General features: G+C 42.2%; 1 protein-coding gene across 1 annotated transcript in view; it reads left to right on the top strand.

Moving 5' to 3' along the window:
- Positions 1-21100, top strand: part of dnajc1 (DnaJ (Hsp40) homolog, subfamily C, member 1) — a 48083-nt gene that overhangs the window by 18070 nt on the left and 8913 nt on the right. The window contains exons 4-11 of the mRNA XM_084312644.1: positions 2643-2808; positions 2949-3046; positions 5699-5792; positions 5991-6081; positions 6540-6706; positions 8056-8175; positions 17600-17648; positions 18442-18932. Of these exons, the coding sequence (XP_084168770.1) occupies positions 2643-2808; positions 2949-3046; positions 5699-5792; positions 5991-6081; positions 6540-6706; positions 8056-8175; positions 17600-17648; positions 18442-18932 (1276 nt within the window). The remainder of the gene's footprint in view (positions 1-2642; positions 2809-2948; positions 3047-5698; positions 5793-5990; positions 6082-6539; positions 6707-8055; positions 8176-17599; positions 17649-18441; positions 18933-21100) is intronic.

Below are 21100 nucleotides of genomic sequence, written 5' to 3'. Positions count from 1 at the left end.
GTGTAGACTAAACTATGCACAGAATTATGTCAGTCTACATGGTCCGGCAATGTAGACCTTGTAGACTCCACTACAGACCAATTATCAGTGAATGTTCATGCATTTTTAAGAAGGGCAACTTCCACAAAAAAACAAAGAACTCACCAAAACATCTCAGTAGCACCTTATCTAAATTTTATTTCCTATTTTGTTTATTCATCCCAGTATCCCCAGTATCTTTCTTTCTTATGTGTGGAATTCTACAAGGCATGTAGGTGTATATATATTTGAGGATGATATCCTTCAAACAGGCAATAGTGATGATATAATTTGGGCAGTGCTGAGCTGGGTTACTTTCCTCTAGTGTATTTGTCCCCCGGCCCCACCCAATGGCCCCATGCACACACAAACACACACACACACACACTTACATTTAGTCATTTAGCTGACGCTTTTATCCAAAGCGACTTACAAGTTCTGTACGACAAGACAGCAAGAAGGGTACAACTCTATCAGCTGAGTAACAATGTTTATCAAAGTGTTGCGTGTTACAGTGTAGGTTAGTTTATTAGGAAAAGTGCATGACAGTAAGGTTAGTCACGGTTAGATTTTTTATTTTTTATTTTTTTAATCATTTTAGATAATGGTTGAAGAAGTGAGTCTTTAGTCGACGGCGAAAGATTGGACGGGATTCGGCTGTCCTAACTGGGATGGGTAGTTCTCACACACACACACGCACACACACACACAAATCGAAGTAAAAAAAAAAAAAGTTGAAAAAAAAAAAAGTTGAACGTTTTTTTTATCTTTTTTTTTTTTATTTTTTTTAACTTCGATTTGCTTGTGCCATCGAACGAAGCTTCGAAGTATTTAAGACAGCCCTAGTTAGCACCATGTACACCAGCGTTGGCACCATGTACACCAGCGTTGGCACCATGTACACCAGCGTTAGCATCATGTAGCACCAGCGTTAGCATCATGACCAGCGTTAGCGTGTCTAGCACCATGTACACCAGCGTTGGCACCATGTGTACACCAGCGTTAGCGTGTCTAGCACCATGTACACCAGCGTTAGCATCATGTATGCCAGCGTTAGCATCATGTACGCCAGCGTTAGCACCATGTACACCAGCGTTAGCACCATGTACACCAGCGTTAGCACCATGTACACCAGCGTTAGCACCATGTACACCAGCGTTAGCACCATGTACACCAGTGTTGGCACCATGTACACCAGCGTTAGCACCATGTACGCCAGCGTTAGCACCATGTACGCCAGCGTTGGCACCATGTACACCAGCGTTAGCACTAGGGCTGACCTTCGAAGCTTTTTTTGGCAATCGAAGCTTCGGGGCCGAGCTTCGATTTTAATTCGAAGCTTCGGGAACAAAAATTATTATTATTTTTTTTTTTTTTTTTTTTTATCTTATGTTGTGGGACTTGTACAGCACTTTCATAAACGTTGTTGTTTTTAAATGTGCTCTATAAATAAAGTGGGTTGGATTAATTAATTAAGTAGCCCCTTTCGTGACTGAGCCAACAAGGTTTCACTCTGCTGTGTGATTTAATTCAAGGTGGATCACTGTTGTCGTTTGAACAACTTCAGATTTCATGGGAACTACCAATCCCCCAAATCAAGAATGTTTAAGATGAATGAAGTAAGATTTTGATTATTTGAAATATGGCCTGTGTAGACTAAACTATGCACAGAATTATGTCAGTCTACATGGTCCGGCAATGTAGACCTTGTAGACTCCACTACAGACCAATTATCAGTGAATGTTCATGCATTTTTAAGAAGGGCAACTTCCACAAAAAAACAAAGAACTCACCAAAACATCTCAGTAGCACCTTATCTAAATTTTATTTCCTATTTTGTTTATTCATCCCAGTATCCCCAGTATCTTTCTTTCTTATGTGTGGAATTCTACAAGGCATGTAGGTGTATATATATTTGAGGATGATATCCTTCAAACAGGCAATAGTGATGATATAATTTGGGCAGTGCTGAGCTGGGTTACTTTCCTCTAGTGTATTTGTCCCCCGGCCCCACCCAATGGCCCCATGCACACACAAACACACACACACACACACTTACATTTAGTCATTTAGCTGACGCTTTTATCCAAAGCGACTTACAAGTTCTGTACGACAAGACAGCAAGAAGGGTACAACTCTATCAGCTGAGTAACAATGTTTATCAAAGTGTTGCGTGTTACAGTGTAGGTTAGTTTATTAGGAAAAGTGCATGACAGTAAGGTTAGTCACGGTTAGATTTTTTATTTTTTATTTTTTTAATCATTTTAGATAATGGTTGAAGAAGTGAGTCTTTAGTCGACGGCGAAAGATTGGACGGGATTCGGCTGTCCTAACTGGGATGGGTAGTTCTCACACACACACACGCACACACACACACAAATCGAAGTAAAAAAAAAAAAAGTTGAAAAAAAAAAAGTTGAACGTTTTTTTTATCTTTTTTTTTTTTATTTTTTTTAACTTCGATTTGCTTGTGCCATCGAACGAAGCTTCGAAGTATTTAAGACAGCCCTAGTTAGCACCATGTACACCAGCGTTGGCACCATGTACACCAGCGTTGGCACCATGTACACCAGCGTTAGCACCATGTACACCAGCGTTAGCGTGTCCCCTCTGCCTCCCCACAGGTACAATGACATCCTGGTCAACGGTCTGCCAGACTGGAGGCAGCCGGTCTTTTACTACAGACGGGTTCGCAGGATGAGCAACGGCGAGCTGGGCTTCCTGCTCTTCCTCATCCTCACCGTCGGACATTACGCCGTCATCTGGTCCATCTACCTGGAGAAGCAGCTGGTGAGTGGGGCCTGGACCCCTGGGATGGAATTACAAAAAACTGTTTATAACTGTGATCCGTTTGAATAATATTAACGGTAACCCTATTGGATACTTTATTTCCCCTGAATGCCAGTAGCATGTCTCCTTGCTCTCTCCAGGATGAACTCCTGACTAAGAAGAAGAAGGAGAAGAGGAAAAAAACTGAGAAGAACTCTAAGCCTGCTGAGGAGATGAGGTCCACGGGTCAAACTGAGAGGTAAGAACTCTGAGGAGATGAGGTCCACGGGCCAAACTGAGAGGTAAGAACTCTGAGGAGATGAGCTCCACGGGTCAAACTGAGAGGTTAGAACTCTGATGAGAGGTCTGGACTCTGAGGAGATGAGAGGTCTGGACTCTGAGGAGATGAGAGGTCTGGACTCTGAGGAGATGAGAGGTCTGGACTCTGAGGAGATGAGAGGTCTGGACTCTGAGGAGATGAGATGAGAGGTCTGGGCCCTCATTCATCAACGTGTTCTACGCACAGATTTGTGCTTACCCTGTGCGTACGATCATTTCTAAGCAAAGAGTGGGATTCATCAATTTCAACTTGAACTTGACTTCGTGCTTATATTTACGCACAGCTCGGACCATGCGTACCTGGCGCCCAGTGGTAGAATATATTATTACAACAAGGAAATGAGCTTCTGTGCATAATAACACTGGATGTTCTGTATGAACCGTAATTCATTATAGTTCATTGTAAAATAGCAACAGTAGTGTAATTATGGTCAAAACCCTATAAATAGCATTTGGAATAATAGATCTTTCTCTCAGAATGAATGCAGCATGGTTTATATAGCGTTATCGGAATATACGGGGTGTAGGCTACTGACTGACTGCGCTCCGCGTAGCTTGATTGATTGAAAAGTTTTATTTTTATTTTTTTAAACTTTGGCCATTTCCCTGGCTCTTTTATACGTTTATCGCATTTATACTTGGTCAAGTTCGACCGACAGAAGCAGGCTGAAAGGGTTCAGATGGGGGGGAAGACACTCTGGGAAAGGCACGGCTGCAGTCCGGGATTCGAACTCGCTCAGCCCCAGATCCGTGACGAGCACGGTTGTCCACGGCGCTGAAATAGCACTCGCGGTACGTGGTGAGCTACTGGAGCTCCCCTATTGAAAAGTTTATTAACAGATTGCAGAATGGGTACAGTACAGTACAGCTCAGTACATACAATTGTTAAGGGGATGCAGACCAGAGAAAGACTTTCGTCTTGTTTACATCAGGGTCCCCCATTTTCAATTCATCATAAATCATAAAGCTCAACTCGTTATTATTTTGCGCACAGACCGCCGAAACACGGGAACGCTTTGATTATATTTAAAAGGCTTTACGTTAAACGAAACAAGTGGAATTTCGAAGCTGTAAGCAGAATACAAGTCATATGAATATAGTGTTCTTCCCCATTTTTACTGTATAAGAAAGAATAGAAAACGCATTGCAATGACACCAGATAGTGGACAGACTATGTATATGATGGGATTCAAGTTCATGTATTGAAAGGCAGGCTACATCATACATGCAGTGAGATTCATTGTTCTTGTATATGCTCGTATTATTGTTTATATAGGCTACCCAATACTGACATCAAAATAGATTGTAGTATGCCTCTAGAAATCATATGCAGCAGGTAGAAAATTGACGGGAGATCCATCGCGATTTGGAATAAAATTGAGGAGAACTTTAATCCCTGGGTATTAATCAAACAACACGGGAAAAGGCAGTCATATTCCAGCGCGGTCTTTATTAGCCGACAACAAAATAGATGCCTCTAAAAATCATATAGCCAATCGAACACAACTAATAAAGGCATTCATATTACAGCACGGTTATAATGACACACAACCAACGCCAAACAGTGGTCAACGAACGGTCTTTATTAGTATTTTGAGCTGTCCAGGCAGAATTGCAGCAATGGTCTTAGGGAGCCGTTGATATCTGACATCACCGTTTACAAGTCCGCCTTTTATTTATCCCATAATACGCGATAGTGTCTTCTTGGTTCGACAGCAGTGAACAATCTTCGTGGAGTTTCTCAGAGTTCCGCTCGGGTCAGTCCATTATTTCACATCCCATGGGGGGTGTTTCCTCATTTTCATGACCATATATGGATAATCATGCACGAGCATTGACGGTAGAACAAAGTGGTATTCATCAACACGGAGGAGCATAGAGCCTGCGTACGCACGTGTGATGAATCCCGACTTCCCTGTGCGTACACTGGTTCTACATTCCGTGCTTACGTGTGGAAATAGAACATGTTCTACGCACACATTGATGAATGAGGGCCCAGGACTCTGAGGAGATGAGAGGTCTGGACTCTGAGGAGATGAGAGGTCTGGACTCTGAGGAGATGAGAGGTCTGGACTCTGAGGAGATGAGAGGTCTGGACTCTGAGGAGGTGAGAGGTCTGGACTCTGAGGAGATGAGAGGTCTGGACTCTGAGGAGATGAGAGATCTGGACTCTGAGGAGATGAGAGGTCTGGACTCTGAGGAGGTGAGAGGTCTGGACTCTGAGGAGATGAGAGGTCTGGACTCTGAGGAGATGAGAGGTCTGGACTCTGAGGAGATGAGAGGTCTGGACTCTGAGGTGATGAGATGAGAGGTCTGGACTCTGAGGAGATGAGAGGTCTGGACTCTGAGGAGATGAGAGGTCTGGACTCTGAGGAGATGAGAGGTCTGGACTCTGAGGAGATGAGATGAGAGGTCTGGACTCTGAGGAGATGAGAGGTCTGGACTCTGAGGAGATGAGAGGTATGGACTCTGAGGAGATGAGAGGTATGGACTCTGAGGAGATGAGGTCCAGGGGCCAGGTCATATTTTATTTTTATTTTTTTAATATTCTTCTGTTCTGTTTTCATTCTAGATCACATGACAAACCTCACTGGCAGGACATCTTGCCACTGAAGCTCTGCATCTGGCTCTTTCTGTCTCTGAAGTCTCTTCCCCAGGTCATCCAGGTAGATATCCATCTCACACCTCTCACACCTGGACATATCCATCTCACACCCGGGACATATTGAAATGTATATGACAATATAAGGGCGAGTATTGAAAAATGTTGTTTTCTCCACTAAGCCAAACGTGCATCTTTATGGCTACAAGCTATTTGATCGTTTTTATTTTTGTTGTTTAATCTTAATCGGTGTCTGTTTCAGGAAGCAAAGCAGTATTATGAGGAATATAAGGAGATGAAGATCAAAGAGAAAGAAGAAGAAGAAGCCATTGCAGAACAGGAAGCTGTTCAAAGTAATGACTGAATCGTATTGTATTTATGAATTTCTCATGACGTGTGACTTGTTAAACAATAGTGGACACATACAACAGTTGCGTTTCTAAGGCGTTGATACTAGGGATGCTCCGATATCGATATCGGCCCCGATATGACTAAAATAGCTAGATCGGGTATCGGAGACGATAAAACTTTTTTTTTTATAATGATATCTTTTTTTATTTGTTACATTTTGTTTCACTAAGTTAGGAAAGTAATGTTTTAAGTCACGCCTGATGTTGCCTTGCACAAAATAATGATCCCAGTCTCTTCCACACAGTGAGACGTACAGTTTATTAATTTAACAATGGGTATCTGATCGGTACTCGGGATCGGCCGATACCCAAAGCCCAGGTATCGGTATCGGGACTGAACAAGTCGGATCGGTGCATCCCTAGTTGATACTGTATGACACCAATTCCTCGTTTACTCTCAGGGGAGAAGAAACCCAAAGTAAAGAAGCCTAAATTTGAGTTCCCCATCTACGAGCCCTCGGCCGCAGACGGCTCGCTGCTGCAGACCTACGACCAGGGCACTTCTATTGAAGACATAGAAGACCAGATGGACGACTGGCTCGACGACAAGAAGGCCCAGAAGAAGAAGGTACGTCCTGAAGTTTTTCTCCAACGTTTGTCCAACATTCCAGAAGGACAATGTGGGTTCTTTCACTGTTTACTGTTTGTTTTTGTTTGTTCCCCCTCCCCCCTTGTTTTTTGTTGTTCTCCTCCCCCTTCTTTTGGTGTGTTCCCCTCCCCCGTTTGCTAAACATTGTGGTAAAGATACTAGAGACTCTGCTTGTGTGAATAAATAATGCATCTAATAGTAGCTATAATGCACAACACCGCTTAGCTCATCCTTCAGGTAACAGAGATTTGCAAAGGCAACTGAACAAGGAGCCTGGCGGTTTACATTCTGACGGACCTCAAGAGCTAATGAACCCTCTAGATACAGTGTGACATACACATGTTCTCTGTCTCTCTCTGTCTCCCTCTCTCTCTCCGTCTCTCTCTCTCCCTGTCTCTCTCTGTCTCGGTCTTCTCAGTTACAGTGGGTGACAATATTGTCACAAGGAAAGATGAAATTACCTACCTGGGTTCCATCCTAGAGGCAAATCTTTCCTGTGACAAAATGGCATCCAATGTAATCAAAAAAGTCAACCAACAAACTAGATTCTTGTACCGGATCTCCTCTCTGGTAAACAAGAATACCCTGAAGACTCTGGCAGGAGCACTCATTCAAGGGTACTACGACTATGCTTGCACCTCATGGTACCAAAGCACCTCAAAGGCACTAAAAACAAGATTACAAACATCACAAAACAAACTGGTCAGACTACTGCTTGACCTTACTCCTAGAACCCCCCTCACCCCTGCCCACTTTGACAACCTAGGATGGCTTAGAGTAGACGACAGAGTACAGCAACTTGCAATGGGCCTGGTCTACAAGATACACTACACCACTAAGGTACCCATGTACATGTCAAAATACTTCCCAAAGGTCCGTGAATACCACGACCACAACACCAGAGGGAGCTCCACAAATCATGTTAAACCCAGATTCGGCTCAAACAAGGGACTAAACACGTTTAGCAATTATGCCACATCAATGTGGAACGCCCTACCCACAGCTGTAAAGGAATGTGAATCACTACCCACCTTCAAAACCACTCTCAAAGAGCACCTACGGGAGACTGCAATTCGAAACTGGCCCCTGTAAATGTCCAAACCCAACCCCCTCCAATGTACAGTCCCCCCCCCCCCCCGACCCCGCCTACCCATCCCCCCCACCCACCCAACCAACCTCCTCCAATGTACAGTTTCTTCCCCCTCAAATGTATATACTCTCTTTTTAGACTCTTTTTGTACTCATAAACAGTACTGTATATTTGTAGATCTGGTATGTCATAAATGTCTAGATGTAACAGTACTGCCCCCCCCCCCCCCCCCCCCCAGACACTAGGCTGGACAGAGGAAGATGTCAGCCTGCTGACGCGGAACATGGCCAAGTTCCCCGGGGGAACGCCCGGCCGCTGGGAGAAGATCGCCCATGAACTGGGAAGATCAGTCGCAGAGGTGAGTCCAGGGATACGTTCAGACTAGGGATGTCCGATATAATATTATCAGCCTACCGATATTACCGGCCGATATTGGCATTAAAATGTGATATCGGAAAATATCTATCGGTTTTCAATTTTTATTTTTTATTGTTTACATTTCTATAACCTTTATTTACCCAGGCAAGCAAGTAAGAACAATGATTTTTTTTTGACTTCCGGTTAAGCTGCAATATGTAGCGCACGCAATTGGTTATAGCTCCGCTCCCGTTATCGTTAATTTCGTTTAAAAACCTTATTTGGACAATACCAAAAGAGACTAGACCACATCGTATGTATTGATAAGACCTTCTACTAACTATATCAAAAGACAACATGGTTAGGGGTGGGGAAAAGACGGGAAAGAAACAAGATACGGCAAAGCCAACGGCGCAGATTGAAACTCGGTCAAAGACAATGACAGGCGACGCTGTGGCAGATCCGTTGGTGAGCCCCGGCGCGGGGAATATAGAGGAGAATACACAGGGACCAAGGACAACTGGCCCCGAGATGGAGACAACAGATGACAACATAGCAGGAACATCAGAAAAAAGTACCGTGAAGGAAAAAGCAGGCGATTTTGAGAAGATAATAGCACAATCATCCATCGGATCCCTCACTGCTCCAACAACATCAACTGACACAAGCAGTTCAGTTGCACAGCCCGACTTCAACTCTCTGACTACCCTGATAAAAGAACAGATGATCGCTTTCAAAGCACACGTAGAAGAACAGTTGGTCGCACACGCTGAACACATCGATACTAAATTCGAAGAGGTTATGAGAGCAGTCACTTTGCTGTCCGTGCGAATCACGACAGTGGAGATTTCGGTGACAGAAAACACAAAAGCAGTCAAGGCGAACGAAGGTATCATGACAGCGATGGGAGAAGAGATGGAAAAAGTTAAAGATGAATACCGGAGGGAAATAAAATTGCTTAAAAACGAAGGGATGGAGAGGCAACTAGAAACCCATCGTTACCACAGGCGGAATAACATCCGCATTGTGGGGCTTGATGAATCAGTGAACTGCGATGACATCAACTTTCCAAACGTGTTATCAACGATTTTGAATAACTCCGATCCAAACAAAGTGCCAGAAGTGGAACAAGTTTACAGAATTGGTTCCCAGGGGCAAAATACCAACGGGCCGAGAGTCATCGTTGTCACTCTACGGAAAACTACAACAAGGGATGAAATCATCAAATATGCTCGCAACCAACGTGGGATGCTGAAGTATGGTGATAAACCAATATTTATCTACGAAGATTTGAGCAGAGAGGCCATCATCCGACGTCAACCATACAAAGTTGTGATGCAAAAGCTGTACACAGCCGGCCACAAGCCAAGGCTAGCATATCCGGCGCTGTTATCATTCTTGGACAATAACGGCCGCAGGTCAGGTCCATTTACACCCTTTTATGCTGAGGATTTCCTGATTCAAAATGCAGCAAATAACCCAAAGCATGACGGAAATGCCGGAACCAGTTAAGCCTCTCCCTAAATATATACCAGTGTAGGAATGACTTTATTGTGTTCATCAATGAGGTCATTCCACCAGTGTTGGAATAACATTGCTGTGTTCATCAAGTAGCAAACGATATGCAAGTCGTCTATAACAATGTTTACTGTGTATAATACGATTCATAATACATTATAATTTCAGTCTCTGGTCTCTGAGGGGTCAAATAAATATCAATACAAAAAGATCTATCTGGAATATTCTGGGTTTATCGCTCAAATGCCCTGGGTCTCTTAGATCACTCTGGAATGTAAAATAGTCTAGGCACTAGTGTATTCTACAACCTTCTAGAATATAAGGCACCATGACAACGAAGTAAAGTAGTCTAGGCACTAGTATATTCTACAACCTTCTAGAATATAAGGCACCATGACAACGAAGCATACAACTCTAACAATAACATTCGGTGTGCATACACATAGCATATATAAATTAAATGAAGTGCAATCAGCCCTTAATAATACTTTAAAATTATCCACACATAAACGTATGGGCACAGCAAGGTTATTCTAACAATTTAAGTAATCACTCCATTAAAGGCACATTGAAGCGCTAAAAGGCGCTGCTTTTCTATCTTATCTAATCAGTTAAATCGGTTCTAGTGGCTTCTCCACGTTGATAATTATTTATCTCTTATTCCTTATCTATATCTTTCCATTGATTTTTATTTTATTAAATTTTTTCTTCTCATCACCCTATATTTTTTAAACATAATTTAACTTACATTGTTCTTTTCCAATGTTCTTCACATTAAGGTGTCAATATTACTATATATTTTTTAAATATATTGTAACTTACATTATTCTTTTCCAATGTTCTTCACATTAAGTGTCAATACTGATCTACAATCTTTTCCTTTTTTTTTCCCTCACACGTTGGTGGAGGGTTCAAAGGAATATGTCGATAAAGGTTTATTCTCTTTTTATTTTATTTTTTATTTTTATCTTTAGGTTAATTATCACAATACTTCATTACAGTAAGGGAAGGTGCAAGACCAAAAGCGACATTCTATTGCAATAGAATGGAAATGTTAGATCCTATGGCAATGAGCATAGGAAAATTAGGATTACAATGCTCAGGTTGGGCAATCCGGTGGACCATGGGAGAAAGTCAATCGCGGAGGATGTGTTCTTGGAACACAGGCATGTTCGACTTTCTGGGAGAGGGGAAAATAGGGGATTTTTATTTGTATATATATATGTTTTTAAGCTCAGCTCTCAACGGGACCTCATTAATTGGATGTGCATCTATTGTGGCTTCATACTCCAGAAACATTACCAAAAACTACACGAAAACATGCATAGACTATGGCTAGTTTGAATATAATGGTATGGAACACCGGTGGGATAAACAAACAACACAAGCGCAAAAGCGTGCTTACACTGATGAAAAAAGAACATGTGGACGTGGCACTATTAAGCGAAACGCACATTTTAGAGGGAGACATAAATACGTTAGCGGATAACATATACCATAATATTGGTCACTCTTCTTTTGCTACGAGAACTAGAGGGGTAGCCATAGTCGTCAGACGCAAATTAAATATCGAATTGAAAGGGGTATGGTCGGATGCTGAGGGGCGCATAACTATAGCTAGGATTATACACAATAACAGGAAAATTGCATTGGCAGCGGTATATGCCCCGAATTTGTACGAAGTGGGTTTCTTCACTTCACTAACAGGAGAAATGTTAAACCATCCCGAGTACTCATACATAATAGGTGCGGATTTTAATGCCATTTGGAACCCAAGGATGGACAAAACTTACCTTTCCTTCTCCAGCGAACAAAAGAATTCATCTAAAGCATTAAAAGATTGGTCGAAATCAACAGGAGTAACTGATTTATGGCGTTCACTTAACCCCATGACCCGCAAGTACTCCTGTCGTTCGGCGAGACACAACACACTATCCAGAATTGATTACGTCTTTGCATCCCCGAGAATATTTGATAAATACGAAGTGGAAATGACACCCAATGCGCTATCAGATCACTGCTACTTAATCCTGAAAGCAACATTTGGTACATTATCTACCCGGGCCCCAAGATGGCGTTTTAATTCGATGCTGCTTAACAACAAGGAATTCATTACACAAATTAAAGAAGCTCTCACAGTATTCCTACAAGTTAATACTAACTCGGTGCAAGATCCCAGAATATTATGGATGTCGGTAAAGAGTATGATCAAGGATTTCTCGGATAGATTTACCTCCATATTGCGCAAAAATCAAAACACAAAACTGTCTGAAAAGGAAACGCTTTACTCAACGCTTTTTAATTCTTTAAAATACAACAACTCTACTAGACTAGATAACCAAGTTAACATTCTAAAGACCGAGATCAAAGCAATGTACAGACAAAAATCGGAATTGCAAATACGCAGCACTAGACAACAGCAGTACTTCCAAGGTTCTAAACCTAGTCACCTATTAGCCATGCGATTAAGAATTAATGCAAAATTTGCAGATATAACTGCCATTAGGAAACAACAAGCTCTAGTAACAGAACCCAAAATAATAAACGATACATTCAAAGAATTCTACTCCGATTTATATAACTCAGAAACGACCTTTGATCAGGACAAATTAGACACATATCTTAATCAAATTACTCTCCCTAAACTTACAGATGAAGACGCTAAACAGTTAGAAGTACCGATCACATTAGAAGAACTCAAGAAGGCCATATCCGGAATGAAAAACGGCAAAGCTCCGGGAATTGACGGTATCCCATCAGAAATGTACATTTCTTGCTGGGACATATTTGGACCCTTATTACTAAATATGATCTTATACTCAGTCAAAGAGGGAAGCTTCATCGAACACCAAAATACCGCACTCATTTCAGTTCTTCACAAAAAAGACAAAGACCCCACTGAATGCGGTAGTTACCGTCCTTTAAGCCTCCTCGGAACCGATGTCAAACTGTACTCTAAGATATTAGCCATCAGATTGCAAAAGCATATGACGTCTTTAGTTCATACGGACCAAACAGGCTTCATAAAAGGTCGCCTGATCAATGATAACATAAGGCGAATACTGCACGTACTAGATACAGACAAAGAGGACATCACACCTAAGGCGATACTATCCCTGGATGCTATGAAAGCATTTGACAGGTTGGAATGGTCGTTTCTATGGGCAGTATTGGAAAGGATGGGGTTAGGAAAAGGTTTCATTGATATGATTAAAGTACTATACAAGGACCCATCGGCCATGATTACAACAGGCACAATCATCTCCAAAATCTTTCCGGTATCACGCTCTGCCAGACAGGGTTGCACTCTTAGTCCCGGACTATTCAATTTATCATTAGAGCCTTTAGCACAATATATAAGACAATCCCAATCCATAGAACCAATCGTAATCAAGGGCACACAACAAAAAATTAGTTTATATGCGGACGACGTAATATTGTTCATGCAAAACCCCAACACCACATTGCCTCATCTGCTCAAGTTGATTGAGAACTTTGGTGATCTATCGGGATTTAAGATAAATTGGCCGAAGTCGGCTTTCCTTCCACTTAACACCCCTGCAAAAAAAGGTATAACCCTCCCAGGTGCGATACCGATGGTAAAACATTTCAGATGCTTGGGAGTGGAAATATTCCCCACCATAAGACAAACGGTGAAGCACAATTACACAAAAATACAGAACAAAATCAAGGACGACCTGGACAGGTGGGCAAAACTTAAAAACTCAGTACAGGCAAGGGTATCAATAGTTAAGATGGATGTATTACCAAGAATCAATTTCTTCAGCTCAATGCTTCCGTTACCTCCTCCAGAGGGCTACTGGAAAAGATTACAAACCTCCACATACAAATTTATTTGGAATAACAAACCGCCTCGCATAAAAAGATCCACCGCACAGAGAAGTAAAGCAGACGGTGGCATGGCAGTCCCAGATTTTTTACAATATTTTAATGCCTTCACATTAAGACCATTGAAGAAGATATGGTTTGACCCCGAGGCTTTGGTATCTTGGAGAGAATTAGAAGAAAACATAGTAGCCCCACAGAGATTGAATGACATAGCATACACTAAACTTTCAATCAAGCATTGTGAGCGAGAATTTGGCCCAATAATAACCCATGCAATCAGGACATGGCGGGAAACTCAAAGGAAATTTCCTAACAATCAAGTATGGCATAATCACACTCCCATATTCAATAACAATGCTCTCTTAATGGGAAAACGACCTATAAGATTCCCTGTATGGGAAGAAAGAGGCATACACTCATTAGGGGATATTTTTAATAACAAGGGCCTCTGTAGTTATGTCGAAATATGCATAAAGTTTAACCTCACCGAGTCCACATGGCTTTTTTACATACAGTTAAAACTTTGTATGAGATCTCACGGTGTTCCATTACACATACCAATTGAACACCACAGATACCACAAATTTTTCTATGACAGAAATACATTGGGAGGTTTTGTATCAGGTTTTTATTCACAATTACTAACGTCCTCGTACGAAACCCTTCAACTAGACAATGTCTGGAGGAGGGATATACCAGACCTGGAAAATGACTTTGATTGGCAAGGAGCCTGGGCAAATGTCCGACTTACATCAAGGAACCCGGATCATCAACAAATCAATCTGAACTATATTCACAGGACATACTTGACTCCTATAAGGCTGTGCAAAATGGGGCTTATACAAAACTCCAAATGCTCCCAATGTACAAATGGGGACGAAGGAACATTTATGCACATGTATTGGGACTGCCCACCAGTTAAGGCATTCTGGGAAGATGTGTCCCAACAATTATCAATACTCGTATTTTGGAATATACCTGTACACCCCGCGGTATTGCTATTGAATGATGTTTTTGAGTTTGCAGTGAACCCACAACTAAAAAGATTGGTTTTATCGGGTATCACAGTAGCTAAAAAACTGATTGCATCACGTTGGTTTCAACCGGAAAAAATGTGCCGGAAAGTGTGGTTTCTTACATATCTTGATGTGATATATCAAGAAATATCAACAGCAAGAATTCTAGGGCTCAATGAATCCAAAATGTTAATGTGGTTAGAAGTGGTGGAGAGAATAAAAGCTAGCCTATAATGGTGATGTCTGGTTAGGAGTGAGGGATAATAGAGGTACTATCCAAGAGGGGGTCCGGGAGGGGGGGATTTGAGCTGGAGCATATGTGTGTAGGGTTTTAGAAAATAGGTATTCGGGGTATATTATATACTAACATTTATATAATTGTAACTTCGCTGGATATACACGGTATACGGTTAAAATGTTATTATTGACTATTTTTGTTTTATCCTGTTTCTGTACTTGCATATATTTTAACCACCTTTACTGAAAGTTTCATTATACATTGTGTGTTGAGTACTGACTTTTAATAAGTTTTGTTTTGCAATAATAAAAAAAATTAAAAAAAAAAAAGAACAATGATTTTATTTATTGTCAAAAGTATGCATAATGTTGTGTTAATTCCACAACAAGAGATATGTAATGTTAATTACCTGAAATTATTCCGTTTTTTGGGGGGGGGGAAACCCTGCATATATCGGTATCGGTTGATATCGGTATCGGAAATTAAGAGTTGGACAATATCGGTATCGGTAAAAAAGCCAATATCGAGCATCCCTAATTCAGACTGGATAAGTTAATGAGAGGGGCGATTTTAAACGCTTCAATTCCGCTTATTTTTTACCGTGATCCTTTGTTAATTTTTTCATACGGCATCATGCCAATCGATTACAGGCACAATTTTGACTGATTGGACCGCTGTTGAGTTGACACAGGGTTCGTTCCCCTGTGTCTAGAGTTGGCAGAGCGAGCGTTGGTTCCTAGGTGCTCTGAGAGAGGGCTCAGCAGCTCGCTAATATGAAACTAACTTCGCTCGACTAACTTTGCAAACTTCACTCTACTATGAGCAGCTCCGGGATTTGTTTGAACGGTTTTGGGACCAACTTAGTTGATATTAGCAGTAGGGCTGAGCCCAAACGTTCTGACCTTCGTTCGTTACGTTTGCATTAGAATCTTAATTAATGGGTTCGAACCTCCCCTTTTTTTATCATTTTTCACCGTCATACATCATCAGGAAATGAATCAATCATGGAAAAAGAGAGAGAGAGAGAGAGAGAGAGGCTCACTCACCCATCTTATTTCATAATACAACATTTCCGAATGGACATTTGGATTAAACCAAGTGTATGCAGTGATGCTGAACTTTCCCAGCGGAACACAAGTTACTTAACGGTACACAGGTATGTTATGTTATGCACGTTAATTAAGTCAGACTAACACGTTTAGCTTGCTAACGTTAAGATAGCAGGAGCCGTCGGCCAACAAAGATGTTGTTTCACAAATGTTTCACAAAATGGATTACCATCCAAACGTTATTGAAGCCTCCCGTGACCAGTAAGTAGGTACTACTACTCTTAATAACCCCAGCAATATGCGCATATGCGCTACGGTATGTGTAAATGTGTGCTATGTGCCTAAAGTCAAGACTCGACAGTACTGAACCAGAAAAATAATTTAGGAGCACATTTTTTGCATGATTAAAAACACTTGTTCGAACGTCTGTTCGAAAAACCCTGGCGAAGTTCGAATCCCAAAAACCGGCTTCGGGGACAGCTCTAATTAGCAGCTAACTTTAGTTTAAGTCATTGAATGTGGAATTTGTAATGTCCTTCCACCGCTTCCTTCTTTTGTCACACGGACACTGGGAAATTACTTCTTCACTCATTTATCTTCTAATGGCTTTTCCATTAACACTTTGACTGCCAGGGGGCGTCTTTAGACGTCTTTGCTGGCCATGCTAAAGTTGCCGGGGGACGCTGTACGTCGTCTTTATATCAATATTTCAAAAATCTGCGATCGGATTCATAATGTCCCTCCGCTGGCCTGAGATTCACCAGCAGGACCCACTGAGCTCTCTGGCGGTTCAGGAGCGCCATCTGGTGGCCGATCGGCGCAAGCGCTTAACAGGAAGCGCACTAGAGGTTTTGCTAGACGTCCGTATTGCTTCCGGCCACTCGGTACATGTCCCGTGACTCTAGCTTGTCACTCTACATAGCGATCGATTGCCAATAACTCGATAAACAACATGATTTGGACGTATATACCATTATACAAGCTGGAGATGGACCGGGTAATAATATATCCCATAATGATAAAATTTCTACTCGACGATGATCGCCCAACGGCGCGCGGAGACTGGGGTGAGTTTCAGCGTGTAACGTTACCGTCTTCGATAATAACTGATATTATCAACATTTGACCCACATTAGATGATTGGTATAACGCTGCCCACGGAATTATAAACGCCCCCTCGCCCATCCGGTCAACATCAGATGACGTGTAGTAACTTCTAGAAGTACGTCTAGTTGGAATTTTTTATATCGCGCTGATTGCCATCAAACTGTATTTCATCATCAATATAATGCATTTGGGGCTATATATCACGTTCTGGAGAAAGCTGCAGAAAGAGATGAAAACATACTTATACATTAGACCATACTTTACTATGAATATGTGAATGAAAAAGTTTAACGTTGCTACACAATGAACAATACATATAGGACTTTGAATGGGCCCTAATAATGGCAATGTAGCAATAGAATTTAAAAAGTTATAGCCCTGCAAAGAAGGGGACTTTCTCCATAGACAAATAGCGCTGGCAAGGGATGGTATATCATTAATTTAACCTTAGGCAACCAAAGTGTTAATAGCTTTGCGTGTTACCTGTGTAAATGTGAAAATGTATTTTTTTCTTTTACATTCAGAGAGCCTAAATAGCCTTTATATCCCTGATTACAGGTTATTATATTCAAACATTACGTCTTTGTGTCATACAGAAGTCATCGTTTGAAAATGAACAGAAATACTAATGGTTTTCTCTCTTCATAGGTCATAGCAAAAGTGAAACAAGTGAAGGACTGTGTCACCAACACATCAGGCAAGTGGACTGAGCTTCCAGTAATTAATGGTCCTGGTCAGTTTGTGATGGTTTTGTTGATGGGCTATTGTTTTGTTTTATTGTGGATCCCCATTAGTCTACACAAAGGTGAGAATACTCTTCCTGGGGTCCAAACATTTAAAATACAAACGCATAAAAACAAAAAAAATATATAAAACCATAAACATTGAAGTACTTGCAAGAAACATCACAACAAACAAAACAAAGTGAATCAAAGCTCACTCGATATTCATAAGTCAAATATCGCAACAATTCTCCAACCATAGAATACATATTCCATAATCAGTCCATAAGAACAAAATAGTTTATATGATTTGAACCCTTTCACTATCACACACTACACTGTTAACCTGTAGTGTGGTAGTGAAAGGGTTAACCATTTGTCATGTGGCAGTGAAAGGGTTAACCTTCAGTAGTGTGGTAGTGAAAGGGTTAACCCTTTGTTGTGTGGCAGTGAAAGGGTTAACCTGTATTGTCGCAGTGAAAGTGTTAACCATTTGGTAGTGTGGCAGTGAAAGGGTTAACTTATAATATAGCATATACTATAGCACAGTTAGGTTCGTGGCTACACATTAGTTTGAATACATTGGGTTACAGATTGGGTTTGTAAAGAGTCACTAAACACTGTCATTTTGAGCTGCTATCAAAGGCCGTCTAGGAAGAAGAAAAGGGGTTATCTGATCACATCAAATATCAACCACTAGAGGGCAGCAAAGTCACCATAATGTCTAGTTACTCGTTATATTATATCTCTATCTCTCTGATGCCACAGGAATGGTTAAACTCTCAGAGCTCAAAGGAAACTCTCTTCCGCCGAAAGCGTCCGCGGCCACGCCCGGGGCGGTACCCGACAACATCATGACTCAGAGGGACGAGCCCCCGCTCGACGTGTGGCCCAGAGAGCCGGACGAGGGCGACGCGGAGGGGGGCGCGCCGGTCCTCAGGAGGAGAGCCAAGAAGGCGGTGGGTAACGGCGGCGACGCCGGCAGCAGCAGCGACGCCAAGGTGAAAGGTCGGCGGCAGAGAGACTTTGACCCCACGGCCGCGGAGGAGGACGCGGAGGAGGAGGAGGAGGTGGTGGAGGAGGACGCGGGGGGGGCGTCCAGGACGTCGGGGCAGCAGGAGCCCCGGGAGAAGTCCAAGGAGGAGGGCGTCTGGACCCAGAACCAACAGAAGCTCCTAGAGCAGGCTCTCCAGCAGAACCCGCGGGGGATCGGAGAGCGCTGGGACCGGATCGCCAAGTTGGTACCGGGAAAGAGCAAGGTGATGCACCCCCGCCCCCCCACACACACACACACACACACACAGTACATATACATACACATACACACACACACATACATACATATATACATATATACATATGAACATACATACATACATCTTTGAACTGCTGCGGTCAGGCAAGCGATACCGGAGTCTCAAGGCGAGCACAGAAAGACTCAGAAGAAGCTTCTATCCCCAGGCCATCAGGCTGCTAAACGAACAATGAACACTACACAACAACAACCACCAAACGCACATAGCACACACATCCACACGCACACACTCACTTTAAACAAACACACTGTAGCACCCACTCCACACACTTTATAGCACACACCCACTTTAAACAAACACACTGTAGCACCCACTCCCCACACTTTATATTTATTGATGAAGGATTGCACTACAACTCGTACACCTTACTGTAAATTGTACCTAAATTGTACCTCATCCCATTTCTGCTTTGCACTATATAGTACTGTACATTAGTACACTGCATAGTATTGTATATTATTATATGGTAACTCAGAACATTGTACATATGTCTATACCGAACACTGTGACCTCATTTTCTTCTTCTAAATTACATGCTATACTATGTTATTTGATACTATCTTGTCTAGCACAGTCTCTGGAGCGTAACAGTAAGAAGCATTTTGTATGACAACTATTAAAGAAACACATACATACTGAAACACATACATACGCAGGCATTAAAGCGTTCCGTCTCCAGACGGATTTCCGTCAATTTGATTGGGGAGATCCGTCCATTTGATTCGCAGTCTTACGGAATTGACTACCTTGGTATAATATGATTTGTAGATGCATACCGATTTAAACAAAATTTAGCCAATCAGAGGCGCCAAATATCATGAAAAAGGGATTTTTCTACCGCGGCTGCGCCAAGCAGAGTCATCACAGCGACCCGAGAGACAGGACGCTAGAGCTGCCGCGATTACCGCATTACCGCTGTTACATCACGGCCACCGCAGAGTAGGCTGAATACCGCATCACCGCTGTTTTTTATAATAATAATAATGAAGTACCCTCCTCTCGTTGGGCTTTCGGCTCTGCAGATATACCCTACTCCTCTATCGAGGTTTCAAGCGACCCTATTGGGTACCAGAAAAGTCACGTGAAACATTGCAGACCACTGATTGGTCAGAAGAGAGACGCGTCACACGTTGGGAGCGTCCTGCAGTTTTTTACATCCTGAATGTCAGCCATTGATCAGAGCTCATCACAATACGGCTAATAACGTTAGCTTTAGCTCCCTGCCGGAGTGGACTACCATCGCTCATCAGGAGTACTAAACGAGACATAATGATTTTACTGTCTGCAACGAATGTTATAATAAAAGCCCTTCGTTCTATACACTTGTCTGATTGAAAACTTTATTAACAGACCGCAGAATGGGACAACTCAGCACGCTCTGAGCAAAGAAAGGAACTGAGATGGTCCGGTAAATACGCTGATGTTATTGAACGTATAACTATATAATGGTAATGCCACAAAACGAATGCCTTTATTATAAAGTAGTAACTTTATAGTAATAATAATAAGAAAGGGTCGGGGGGGTAACCACCCCTGCCCGCGACACCGAGTGAACGGCGCACGACCAGAGGGTTTCAACTTCGAATCCGTGTTTCACTTTCAATAACTAATGCGTGCTTGCCGAATCCCAAACAATATTCATGCTGCAAAGTCATCCTCTAAAGATCGACATTTAGACTAGAGGCAGGCTATATGCTATAAAAAGTAGACTACTACTAAAAAAAAAAATGCATTCAAACTTTTTTTTTTTTTTTTTTGTGCGTGCTGTAATAACCGCGCGGTAGGAAATATTTTGCAAATCCGTGCGGTAAGGAAAACATCAATACCGCGGCAGCTCTACAGGACGCTGCTCGCTCCGCGGTTGCAGCTGGAGGCTATTGGAGTGACATTTGCGAGGTCTGAGAGGTCTGTCCGCCACATGGCAGGGTAACAAAATAGTAATGTAAAATAATTAAAAACTGCGGTGTGTTTTGCTTTTACGACAGTCGTCTTTTTTGCAGCCTCGCGCATCAACTCCTTGTTTACAGACGTCACAGCCACCATGCTGCGTGCACTCGCTGCTATACCGATTAGCTAGCGTTAGCTTAATAGCGTCGGTTAAATGGAAGGAG

Source organism: Notolepis coatsorum, assembly GCF_963971535.1.
Source record: "Notolepis coatsorum genome assembly, chromosome: 4".
NCBI classification, from domain to species: Eukaryota; Metazoa; Chordata; class Actinopteri; order Aulopiformes; family Paralepididae; genus Notolepis; species Notolepis coatsorum.
Note: the sequence above shows the minus strand (reverse complement) of the source record. Positions and strands in the feature narration are given on the sequence as shown.